Source organism: Theropithecus gelada, chromosome X (assembly GCF_003255815.1).
Source record: "Theropithecus gelada isolate Dixy chromosome X, Tgel_1.0, whole genome shotgun sequence".
Classification (NCBI taxonomy): Eukaryota; Metazoa; Chordata; class Mammalia; order Primates; family Cercopithecidae; genus Theropithecus; species Theropithecus gelada.
In genome coordinates this window covers 116542293-116555774 of record NC_037689.1, presented here as the reverse complement: position 1 = coordinate 116555774, position 13482 = coordinate 116542293, and the positions used below count along the sequence as shown (strand labels likewise).

Sequence of the window (13482 nt, the reverse complement as noted above, 5' to 3'; positions counted from 1 at the left end):
ACAATAGGTAAAATGATCCCCAAGGATCTCTTGGTGGAAACAATTCCATTAAGAAATCCCTGGAAATATCTCCATTGAAATAACGTCCATCTTTAATGGTATTGTTACACGCCCAGCATCAAGAACTATTTTTCCTGATGCTTTTTCTTTGGCAACCATGCAGAAGTGGTTGGAAAGCACTTCAGTAGGATTCAAGCTCTTTCTTTTCCTGTTTCAGGTGGAACCAAAGCAGGAGGAGCCAAACCTTCCATTGGTTTCTGAAGAAGAAAAGAGTATAACCAAACCAAAAGAAACCAACCAAAAGAAGCTGGGAACGGACAGTGCAGGTTAGCATATCTTCACCCTCACTCAGAAACATGTATGACAGACTTCATTACACAGTGCTACGTTGATAGGAGCTGTACCCAAGAATTACCTAAGACTGCTGCCCTTGGTCTTCAGAGAGCTTTCAATTTTATATGCAGAAAATGTGGTCCAGGCTTCTCCATCTAAACTGCCAAAGTAATACAATTGCCACTTGTGTGGGGTTCAGGTAAAGGATCATACCTGGATTCTTATTTTATCTAAATGAATTTCCAACAAGAGAGGTGTTTTGTTTGTGAATTTGTTTCATCCTCTCTGAGGCTAACGTACATGCTGAGTTCCTCAGTGAGCCCAGATACGGGAGGACAGTCACTGATTTCCCTTCAGCATTCTTCCTCAGCAAAAGAACCAGAAAGGAATAACATAATTGGCCAAAAAATCATTTTTTAAAAGTTGCCTTTCTCTTCCTGTAGAGAGAAAATGACTTTCTTAATAATGATACTATTGCCCACATCCATGGACAAAGAGGGGTTATGCAGCTGCAGACAGATGTCCTTGGCAGCCAACACCTATTAAATCGCCAAACAACAAATATCACCAGAGTGAAAATCTCTCTGTATGTTTATGCTTGTGCATATGTTGATGCTGGCTCCAGCTGATGGCAAGCTGATTTCAAGCAATATTTAATAAAAAATCCAGTTCCTCAAATTAAGTTGAACAGTTATGTTACGTTTTTGCCACAAAAGATTTCACATGTGGGTTCAAAGACAGGATATTCCTAAACACATTTTCCCATGAAAACTAAGAAAACCACAAAACTCTCCAGAAAAAAAAAAAGAAAGAAAAAGGAAGATTAGATGAGTACTTAAAAAAAAATCTTTTTGAGCTTTATTTTTATTTATTTATTTACTTATTTTTTTGAGATGGAGTCTCACTCTGTCACCCAAGCTGGAGTGCAGTGGTGCGATCTCAGCTCACTGCAACCTCCGCCTCCCTGGTTCAAGCAATTCTCCTGACTCAGTCTCCCTAGTAGCTGGGACTACAGGCACCCGTCACCACACCTGGTTAATTTTTTTGTATTTTTAGTAGAGACGGGGTTTCACCGTGTTAGCCAGGATGATCTCGATCTCCTGACCTTGTGATCCACCCGCCTCGGCCTCCCAAAGTGCTGGGATTACAGGCGTGAGCCACTGCACCCAGCCTTTGAGCTTTATTTTTTAATAGTTGTCTCTTTTACACACAGAGGATAGAACTGAGTCAGTATCCATGGGGGCAGATACTTTAGTTGATTTTCCATATCATGGAAGTTGTTTGGAGCACAGTCAGCTATTCTCAGCGCTGTATGCTGGATATGAAACTACCAGATGGAGCTAGGGATGCAGCAGATAGTGAGGGAAGAAAGGCAGCGAGGGGCCCTTCCATCTGGGGATCAAAGAGAGTTCCTTAGAACTAGAAGAAAGGAAAGGAGTAATCTGTACGACTACTACCTTGTGCTTGACCTGAAGCCTGTGGACCAATGCAATTGTTAAGGCATTCCAAGAATTTCTTTGCATGTATATTACATATGATTGGTTTAAAAATGTTTTTATTTCAATAGCTTTGGGGGTACAAGTGGTTTTTGGTTACATGGATAAATTGCATAGTGGTGAAGTCTAGGATTTTAGTGCACCTGTCACTCGAGTAATGTACATTGTATACATTATGTAGTTTTTCATCCCTCACCCCCTCCTACCCTTCCCACTTTCTGAGTCTCCAGTGTCCATTATACCATTCTGTATGCCTTTGCATACCCATAGCTTAGCTCCCATTTATAAGGGAGAACATGTGGTATTTGGTTTTCAATTCCTGGGTTACTTCACTTAGAATATTGGCCTCCAGTTTCATCCAAGTTGCTACAAAAGACATTATTTCATTCTTTGTTATGCCTGAGTAGTATCACATTTTCTTTAGTTGATTTTCCATATCATGGAAGTGGTTTGGAGTGCAGTCAGCTATTCTCAGCGCCATATGCTGGGTATGAAACCACTAGATGGAGCTAGGGATGCAGCAGATAGTGAGGGAAGAAAGGCAGCGAGGGGCCCTTCCATCTGGGGATCAAAGTGAGTTCCTTAGAAAAGTACTAGAAGAAAGGAGAGGAGTAATCTGTACAACTACTACCTTGTGCTTGACATTTTCTTTATCTACTCATAGGATGATGGGCACTTAGGTTGATTCCATATCCTTGCAATTGTGAATTGTGCTTCAATAAACATATGTGTGCAGGTGTCTTTTTGATATAATGACTTCTTTTCCTTTGGGTAGATACTCAGTAGTGGGATTGCTGGATTGAATCATAGATCTATTTTTAGTTCTTTGGGAAATTTCCATACTGTTTTCCACAGAGTTTGCACTAATTGACATTCCCACCAGCAGTGTGTAAGTATTCTCTTTTTATCACATTCATCCCACCATCTATTGTTTTTTGACTTTTTCATAATGGCCATTCTGGCTGAGGTAAGATGATATCGCATTGTGTTTCAATTTGCATTTCCCTAGTGATTAGTGATATTGAGCATTTTTCATATGTTTGTTGTCCATTTGTATATCTTCTTTTGAGAACTGTTTATTCATGTCCTTTGCCCACTTTTTAATGGATTATTATAGTTTATTGTCACCTGGCTTCACTCTTTCTGTTAAGTTCCTGTGTTGCTTCTTGGAAAAAGCTCACAGCAAGAATATCTACATACTATTTTGTCTTTCCAAGTGGGAGAGACACGCTAACAATGTCTCCAATCTGCATCTTGGAAATAAAAACAACTAGGATTGTTTTAATATGAGGGTAGAAAAAAAGAAGAAAAAGGGGCCATAATCTTGCCTCCCAGATAACTCCTATTGACCCTTCTTAAAAGCAAAGCAATATGGCCGGGCACAGTGGCTCATGCCTGTAATCCCAGCACATTGGGAGGCTGAGGCAGGCGGGTCACAAGGTCAGGAGTTTGAGACCAGCCTGACCAACATGGTGAAACACCGTCTCTACGAAAAATACAAAAGTTATCCGGATGTGGTGTCATGTGTCTGTAATCCCAGCTACTCAGGAGGCTGAGGCAGGAGAATTGCTTGAACCTGAGAGTCAGAGGTTGCAGTGAGCCGAGATCGTGCCACTGCAGCCTGGTATGAGGTATGAATTCAAAGTGTGAAATTTGTCTTTTGGGTAGAGTGTAAAATAGAGTCATAATTAATTTTCAATTTCACTCCAGCCTGGGCGACAGAACAAGATTCCATCTAAAAAAAAAAAACAAAAACAAAAAAAAAACCCAAAAAACAAAAAAACAAAAAAACCAAAGCAATACATGCACATGATATGAAATTTCAAGTAGTTCAGATAAATATTATGTAGAAAATGGAAATGCTAATTAGAAAGTAAAAAATTCCATTCCTCCTTCCCTAGTCAGTTTCTCCAAAGGTAGTCATTGTTACAGGTTCAAAATTTGCCTTCTGATGTGTCTCACACTGAATGGTGGACCAGACTATTGGTAAAAAGGTGATAAGCCAACCCTGGAATCAGTTTCTAGAGCTAGGATTTCTCTTTGGCTTAAAAACGTCCAATTGCAGAAACCTAATAGTGACCAAGTTGCCCTCTGTCTTCCGAATAGCTGCTTCCTCATACTAGGAAATTCAGTAGCAAATAGGTACCATTGGGCCAGGGCACAGTATTCTTATTTTAGGAAGTCAAAGTCACATGTATTTCTCCTTTCCTTATTTCTGTTTGGTGCAGATTCCTCAAGCCAGGAACAGAACAACAAAACTGAGATGTATGATAAGAAGACAACAGACCAGGCTCCAAACACTGATGCTTCTGGGAGTCAGAGCTATCCAATGTCAGCAGCATATGGAAGAAGACAGAGAAGAAAAGGAGCAAGTATTTCAGGATTGAGTGAGTGTGAATTCAAAGGAAGAAGCCTTAAACAATCCAATGAAGGGTATGGCCTGGGCGATAGAGCTGGGTCTTCGCCTACCAATAAGACTGCCAGGAATGTCCCTTTCTTGCACTTGTCCTTGGAGAAGGACAACATGGAGCAGCCTACAACTCCACAACCAGAAACCACTACCCCTCAGGGGTTGCCTTCAGATAAAGATGACATGGGAAGGAGAAATGATGGCGTAGATTTCGGATCCAGAAAAGCATCAGCAGCACAGCCCATACCTGAAAACATGGACAATTCCATGGTTAGTGATCCACAACCATACCATGAAGATGTGGCTTCTGGAGCTGAGAAGACAGAAGCCAGAGCTTCTCTTTCACTGATGGTAGAAAGTCTTTCTACAACCCAAGAGGAAGCCATTCTCTCAGTAGCAGCAGAGGCTCAGGTGGCTATGAATCCTTCTCATATCCAGTTAGAAGATAAAGAAGCTTTCAGCTTTGATTCACGAAAGGCCCAATCCAAAATGGAGTCAGCCCAGGATGTTCAAACTATCTGCAAAGAAAAGCCTTCTGGAAATGTTCACCAGGCCTTTACAGCAAGTGTTTTGGGTATGACAAGTACTACCGCCAAAGGAGATGTTTATGCCAAGACTCTGCCTCCCAGAAACCTTTTTCAGTCCTCAAGGAAGCCTGATGCTGAAGAAGTCTCCTCAGATTCAGAGAATATTCTTGAGGAGGGGGATGGTTCTGAAGAACTGTCTCATGGTCACTCTTCCCAGTCCTTGGGGAAGTTTGAAGATGAACAAGAAGTCTTCTCAGAATCAAAAAGTTTTGTTGAGGACTTGAGCAGCTCTGAGGAGGAGCTGGACCCCAGATGCCCCTCCCAGGCTTTAGAAGAGCCTGAAGATGAAGAAGTCTTCACAGAATCAAGCAGTTATGTTGAAAAGTACAACAGTTCTGAGGATTGCAGCAGCTCAGAGGAAGACCTGCCTCTCAGACACCCTGCTCAGGCCTTGGGAAAGCCCAAAAACCAACAAGAAGTCTCCTCTGCTTCAAATAATACTCCTGAAGAGCAGAATGCTTCTACACAGCAGCTGCCTTCCAGATGCCCTTCTCAGCCCATTATGAGTCCTACTGTTCAGCAACAAGTCCCCACCAGTTCAGTGGGCACTTCTGTAAAACAGAGTGGTTCCGTGGAGCCAATCCCTCCAAGACACCCTTTCCAGCCATGGGTGAACCCTAAAGTGGAGCAAGAAGTTTCCTCATCTCCAAAGAGCATGGCTGTTGAAGAGAGCATTTCTGTGAAGCTTCTGCCTCCTAAACTTCTTTGCCAGCCCTTGATGAATCCTAAAGTTCAACAAAACATATTCTCAGGTTCAGAGGATGTTGCTGTTGAGAGAGTCATTTCTGTGGAGCCACTGCTCCCCAGATATTCTCCTCAGTCCTTGACAGATCCTCAAATCCGGCAAATCTCAGAAAGCACAGCTGTTGAGGAAGGCACTTATGTGGAGTCGCTGCCTCCCAGATGCCTTTCCCAGCCCTCGGAGAGGCCTAAGTTCCTAGACTCAATGAGTACTTCTGCAGAATGCAGCAGTCCTGTGGTGCCAACACCTTCCAAATACACTTCCCAGCCATGGGTGACCCCTAAATTTGAGGAACTGTATCAACTCCCTGCACATCCAGAAAGCACTACTGTTGAAGAGGACATTTCTAAGGAGCAGCTGCTTCCCAGATATCTTTCCCAGTTTACTGTGGGAAATAAAGTCCAGCAACTGTCCTCAGATTTCGAGAGGGCTGCTGTTGAGGCAGGCATTTCTGGGAGCCCAGTGCCTCCCCAATACGCTACCCAGTTCTTAAAGAGGTCTAAAGTTCAGGAAATGACCTCACGTCTAGAGAAAATGGCTGTTGAAGGCATTTCTAAGAAATCACGGATTCCCAGGCGTCCAACCCAGTCATTCGTGAAATTTATGGCACAGCAAATCTTTTCAGAGAGCTCTGCTCTTAAGAGGGGCAGTGAAGTGGCACCTCTGCCTCCCAATCTTCCTTCCAAATTTTTGTCGAAGCCTAAAATCAAGCACCAAGTTTTCTCAGATTCAGGGAGTGCTAATCCTAAGGGAGGCATTTCTTCAAAGATGCTACCTATGAAGCACCCTTTACAGTCCTTGGGGAGGCCTGAAGACCCACAGAAAGTTTTCTCATGTTCAGAGAAAGCTCCTGGGAAGTGCAGCAGTTTTAAAGAGCAGCTGTCCCCCAGACAGCTTTCCCAGGCCTTGAGGAAACCTGAGTATGAGCAAAAAGTCTCCTCTGCTTCTGCCAGCTCTCCTAAAGAGTGGAGGAATTCTAAAAAGCAGCTGCCTCCCAAACATTCTTCCCAAGCCTCAGATAGGTCTAAATTCCAGCCACAGATGTCATCAAAGGGCCCAGCAAATGTACCTGTAAAGCAGAGCAGCGGTGAGAAGCACCTGCCTCCAAGTAGCCCTTTCCAGCAACAGGTTCATTCAAGTTCTGTGAATGCTGCTGCTAGGCGGTCTATTTTTGAGAGCAATTCTGACAACTGGTTCCTACAAAGAGATCAAGCTTTTGCAAACAAAACCAATAAATTCAGCCAAGGTTCCAAACACCCCATAAAGAGCATCCCGGCCCCTGCTACCAGACCTGGGAAGCTCACCACTGCCCCTGCTGGGCAAACATCCACTTCTGGGGACATTTGCTCTAAGAAAGAAGATCTTGAGAGTGGTGATGGTAATAATAACGAGCATGCAAACCTATCCAACCAGGATGATATTGAAAAGCTTTTTGGGGTTCGACTGAAAAGAGCCCCTTCCTCACAGAAGTATAAGAGTGAGAAACAAGATAACTTCAACCAGCTTGCTTCAGTGCCCTCGGGCCCAATTTCATCCTCTGTAGGCAGGGGGCATAAAATCACAACAAGCACTTCCCAGGGGCTCCTGGAGGCTGCAGGGAACCTCACCAAAATATCTAACGTTGCAGAGAAGCAACAGAGCAGGCCCAAATCTGAAAGCATGGCCAAGAAGCAACCTGCTTGCAAGATCCCAGGTAAGGCTTTTATCTCTCCAGATGGCAAGTAGATATCACGTGGAAAGAAGAACTGGAAAGCAAAGCCTTGAATGGGCATTAAAGTCTATTCTAGCCTTGCTTACTGAATTGTGGCTTTGACAGGGCTGGCTTATGGGTCTGGGAGCAAAATAGTGCCTATTCTAGATTTAATAGATTTGGAGGTAGTTAATTTTGAGTCTTCCCTTTCCCAATGGGGTCCCCCTCTGGACATCCATCTACATTCCACAGTAGACACATGACCATCTCCCCATTCCCTCTTCCTCACCCTCTGCACACGTTACGTTTGGATGGAATTTTATGCTTTTCTCAAAATACGTTTACATGCATTAAGCCCCTCTCTAACACCATGTGGATTTTTAAAGCCAACTCATTAGTAGAACATTGTATTCAGTCTCTCAGCCTGAAATCTTAATTTGCCATAAATGTCTCTTCGCTCTAGAGCTAGGCGATCTTTTGGGCACTAATGTCTCCCAAAACCTTTGGACTTTCACACTCCATCCTTGGGAAAGTCTTTTATATTCCTGTAACCACACTTATGTAACCACACACTTGTAGGAGGGACTATGAAGTAACAAATACTCTAAGATTTTTCTAGGAGTTAGAGGAATGGCATCAATGGCCTGAGCCTCTGGCATCCTTGGGATTTTCCCAGCCCACCCCTGGCAAGCGTTGTCCTACCCTGATTTGCAGATGAGACGAGGGATGGACGAGGGAAGGGTCCAGTAAAGGGACAGGATGCCCACTTTTAAGTACAGCTTCTTTACTACCCAAGGAATTCCTGCCTTGCCAAGTTGTAGGGAGGGCCCCAAAAAAGGGGGGCCTTCTCTGGTTGATATCTGTTTATTTTCCTTTGGCAATTAACAAGGGTCCCATTTGGGATATTATTGTGGGTAAGCCCCAGCCAGGCTCAAGACCCTGCCTGCCTTGCTTCAGTTCTAACTCCTTTCATTTCTTTCTCAGGAAAGCCTGATGGTCAACAGTCAGATTATGCTGTCTCAGAGCCAGTTTGGATAAATATGGCAAAGCAGAAGCAGAGGAGTTTCAAGGCCCACATTCCTATGAAAGAGCTGAAAACTAAGAGCAGAGCTGGAGCCAATGCTGAGCCTAAGGAGCCTAAATATGGGGTAGGACCTGGGGTAGCCAAGAAAACACTCCAAAAAGGTTGCTGGAATCACTGATTAGGCTTCTATTGGGAACTTTGTGGACATGCAGCTCCCCCTCTCTTTGGGAGCATTAATCAAGGCAGGAGGAGTCTTTAGGGAAAGACTTGCTTTGCATTTATACAAATATGCCCTGCTTTTATGCTCTTAAAGGGTTTGTGCAGGCCAGGTGTGGTGGCTCATGCTTATAATCCCAGCACTCCGGGAGGCCAAGGCAGGTGGATTCCTTGAGCTCAGGAGTTCAAGACCAGCTTGAGCAACATGCTGAAACTCCATCTTTACTAAAAATACAAAAACATAACTGGGTGTGGTGGCATGCACTGACATTCCCAGCTACTGAGGTGGGAGGCTGAGGTGGGAGGATCGCTTGAGCCTAGGCATGGAGGCTGTAGTGAGTCAAGATCATGCCACTACACTCTAGCCTGGGTGACAGAGCGAGATCCTTTCTCAAAAGTGCATGTGCGTGTGGGGGGGTGTTGTGTAAAGTCATGAATATAGAATCTACAAAACAAATCCTGCCCTCAATATTCTAAAGCAAGGTTCCACAAAATTGGTTGAGAAATAAGGAGTAAGTCATTTAATTTAATTTTTTATTTTTTATTTCCATAAAAAAGGAAATTTTTTGTTTCCATAAAAAAGGAAATTCTTTATTTCCATAAAAAAAAGGTTTGGGGGGAACAGGTGGTATTTGTTTACATGAGTAAGTTATTTGATGGTGATTTGTGAGATTTTGGTGCACTGTAACCCAATTCATAGTATTTTATCCCTCACCGCCTTCTCACCCTTTCCTTCAGAGTCCCCAAAGTCCATTGTAACATTCTTATGCCTTTGCATCCTCATAGCTTAAAAAAATACCTAAAGGTAATAACTGGGGTAAGAGTTGAGTGATTACCTTTACAGATATTTTATGCCTATCTATCTATCTATACACATGTTTATAAATGGAATCAAACTATAAATACTGGTTTTTTTTTTTTCATTTAACATTTTATTTCTGGGCACTTTTCCATATTAGTACAAAACAAGTTCCCTTTCTGTGTTTGATGTTTGGATTTCTACATATTGATTTGGTTTGGTGTGGCACCTACCTGTAAGTTATAAAATGTGATGTGGTAAACTAGGCTAACTACCACATGTGGATAAGAGCTGATGGGATGATGCCTTTCTCCTCTTATCAAACCTGCAGAAAACTGACTCAAGGAAACATACCAGATTCGCATATCAAGAGATATGTCTAAGCTCCTATACTTTTAAGTGCTTATTAAATTTGTTGAAGGACCATGCAAGGACCTGTGTAACTCTTTGCTTTAAAGGTCTTTTCTTTTTCATCGTTAGTATTTACACGAGGACAGGATCACACAGGGGTAAAGTCCACCTTTATTAAAGCTTTTTTTTTTTTTTTTTGAGACAGGTTCTCACTCTGTCATCCTAGCTGGAGTGCAGTGGCACAATCACAACTTACTGCAGTGTCAACCTCCCAGGCTCAATTATCCTTCCCCTTCATCCCCGCCATAGTAGCTGCGACTATAGGCACTATAGGTATGCGCCACCATGCCCAGCTAATTTTTAATTTTTTTTGTAAATATGGGTCTCACTATGTTGCCCAGGCTGGTCTTGAACTCCTGGGCTCAAGTGGTCCTCCTGCCTGAGCCTCACAAAGTGTTGGGATTATAATCCACTGCTCTCAGCCTGATTAAAGCTTTTGTCAGGAGAGATACATTAGTGTATATAAACTCACTAATTTAGACCAATTATGAAGAGGTTAATTTGAAAAGAATAAACTGCAGAATTTTGGAAAGACCTACAGGTATATTACTTTCTAATGTGAGAAATGTTTCAAGTCATATGTCAGTTAGTTTTGAAAAGTAGAAATCTTATGGAACTCACTTGAATGAATTGATCAGATTTGTTTGCAACTACCATGTTCTGTTAGCTTGCTGTTAAGTGTTGGTAAAGTGCTAAGGAAAACGTTGTTCTCAAGTTAAATAATTCTCTTCTTAACCTGCTTTCACTATTTGTAAAATTAAACAGCTCTTTCCTTCTGGTCTGAAAGGTGATAAACTTGAGCCAGCTTAGGTTTTGTGAACCTAAATTTCAAGCCAAAAGTCTCAATGCTATTTCTCTCCTTATCTATCTATATATCTCTAATCTTTCCTTTTGGGTACTGTTAAACTCATAGTACCCAGGACAGGGCTTGCACTCTATGGTCCTCTGAATAAGCAATCTGCCATTTTAATGTCAGAACTTACAAGCTTTCTGTTTTCATTTTTGTATTAAAGGGAGCTGGCCCTGAAAATGAAAACCAACCTAAAAAGATTTTCACTTCCAGTGTCCATAAACAGGAGAAGAGAGCACAGATGAAGCCACCTAAGCCTACAAAACCAGGTAAAAGCATACATCCCGACCTCTCGGAAAACAGCCCTGGCAAAATGTTGTGAAACTTTTGCAATTTCAAGCTCAGGTAATACTTGTCTCTTACCTCCCAAGTCAGCTTAATGGTTTCTTGCGTGGCTCTTTAATTAGATACAGCTTATTTTAGAAAAATCTAATTATTTTGACTAATACAAGTCCAGTGTATAACTTTCAGAGGGTCTTCCAGTCTTTTGCCTCATCAGAGAAGCTGTCTAGGCACAAAACTGTGGTCACTCACTGAAACATTCTTCTGGTTGGGTATGCAAGAGGAAAGTACCGAGTCACTTTCCAGTTCATAGCAAAGCGGTGTTTTCTCACTTTCTACATCCCCAACGAAACTGTTGAAAATAATTCACTCTAAAGGCCCAATGATATTCAATTGTTTTTAATTATTTAGAAGGCTTGTTTAAGCCTCTCTGTATTCTGAGCAGGGATGTGTAAGTGGTGAGGAAATGTTGACAGCTGAGAGGAATACTCTGCTGGGATATAATAAAATGTGATCTCACCAGAAAGAGTTGTGTGCTAGAGAGAATTTTTTCAGCAGGAGCAGGGGAGTGGAGGATGGATTTATATTGAACCATCTTTGTCCTCTCCCTTAATCCCGTTCATGAAGAAATTAGACCAGGAATTCAGGAACCCATTTTCTGGCCATGAAATAGCAGCAGCTGACTTGCTCACAGCTTTTAATGGCCTCATGGGCACTATACTCCTATCAAGTGAATCACAACTGTCACTGTGCATCAGAATCACCTGGTGAGTTTTTAAAAAAATTACAGATGGTCCTGGCTCCATCCTTAGAGATTCTAATTCATTTGCTTCAGGAAACGGCACGGGTATTGGCGTTTTTTAAAAGAGCCCTAGGTGATTCTAATGTGTAGCCAGGATTGAGAACCACTGGTTGAGTCTAAGTCACTAAGTCAATTGACGATAAGCAGGATGAGGGAGGGAGTGGAATTAGGAGTAGGGAGGTAGTCTGCTTGGCTGGGGTAGTTGGGTTGGTACAATATTATTTACCATCAACTCTTACTGGGTGCATCTATTGAGTCATCAATCAATTCATTTCACATGAAATCATGGATTGGCAAACACAAATAACATTACCTTATTTGAAATTTTAGAAACTAAGCAGATACAGTATGTTTCCCTCTGGTCTCAGTTCAAAGATGTAAGACAATCCAGTAATAACCACCCAAAGATTGGCAGTTATAGGCATAGGTATTACCTCCCAGGCCTTCCCATGCCCAGGGCCCTGTGGCTATAGCCATGTTGATTTTACACCTTTGACATATCACACATGGCATCACACAGGCCCTAACTTTTAGAAGTCTGGCACCAAAGGGAGAAGAGTTTAGAAAGCACTAGAGCAGGGGGATCAGAGGAAGCCTGAAAGGAGGAAACATTTTGGCATTCCATAAACAACATACCCCAATATCTCTGGGATTCCTTATTGCTTGTGTGTTATTTGCTGTGGTTCCAGTTGGATTTGAAGCTCAGAAGATACTGCAAGTGCCTGCCATGGAAAAAGAAACCAAACGATCTTCAATTCTCCCAGCCAAGTTCCAGAAGCCAGTAGAGCCAGTTGAGCCTGTCTGGTTCTCCCTGGCCAGGAAGAAAGCCAAAGCATGGAGCCACATGGCAGAGATGATGCAATAAAGAGCCCTTGTGTGGAGCATCAGCATTTTTTTAAAAAGTTTTATTTTTTTGAGACGGAGTCTCGCTGTGTTACCCAGACTGGAATGCAGTGGCGCGATCTCCGCTCACTGCAAGCTCCGCCTCCTGGGTTCACGCCATTCTCCCGCCTCAGCCTCCCCAGTAGCTGGGACTATAGGCAGCCGCCATCATGCCCGGCTAATTTTGTTTTCGTATTTTTAGTAGAGACGGGGTTTCACCATGTTGGCCAGGATGGTCTCGATCTCCTGACCTTGTAATCCGCCCACCTCAGCCTCCCAAAGTGCTGGGATTACAGGTGTGAGCCACCGCGCCTGGCCAAGCATCAGCATTTTAAATGATAATTGCTAATAGCTGTATTAATTCTATGTAGTGATCTTTTTACTGTGACCACTTTTATTAAGCAAAATAAGTATTAAGCAAAATAAGAATGTATTAAGCAAAATAAGAATTTATTAAGCAAAATAAGAATTTATTAAGCAAAATAGCCTTAGAAATGTGAATTAAAACATAATTATTTGAATGAAATAAATGCCATGAATGCTTAACCTTCCATATAGCCACTGCCAGCACCCAGAAACCCAGCATTTCCTCTATTAAAACTATGGAAAACATTTGCACTGCTGTAGAATTGCAAAATCTTTAACTTTGGAATGGAAACATTCAGATGATTTGACCCAAAGATTGGCCTTTAGGTTTTATGAGCCTAGATAGATGCTGCAATTATTTGGTTGTTGCTCCAAACTTTGCAAAGACTCCTAAAAGAGATGGTGGAAGTGAAAATTCTGGGTCTCCAAGAAAATTTCTGCACAGCCTATCACCCCTTGACACATCTTCCCTGTGTCCCTGGGGGCCCCTGATGCTTTCTCCTTGAGTGATAGTAACACGCAGAGCACTTACACAAAACTCCCTCTTTGGACATGCCTCACGTCAACCTGTCACAGGCCTGGCTGCAGCGAG

General features: G+C 42.5%; 1 protein-coding gene across 1 annotated transcript in view; it reads left to right on the top strand.

Annotated features, from left to right (window-relative positions):
• Positions 1-12507, top strand: part of KIAA1210 (KIAA1210 ortholog) — a 77111-nt gene extending 64604 nt beyond the window's left edge. Inside the window, 5 exon segments of the mRNA XM_025373170.1 lie at positions 213-326; positions 4058-7261; positions 8243-8406; positions 10722-10827; positions 12332-12507. Coding sequence (XP_025228955.1) covers positions 213-326; positions 4058-7261; positions 8243-8406; positions 10722-10827; positions 12332-12507 — 3764 coding nt within the window.
• The last annotated feature ends 975 nt before the right edge of the window (positions 12508-13482 follow it).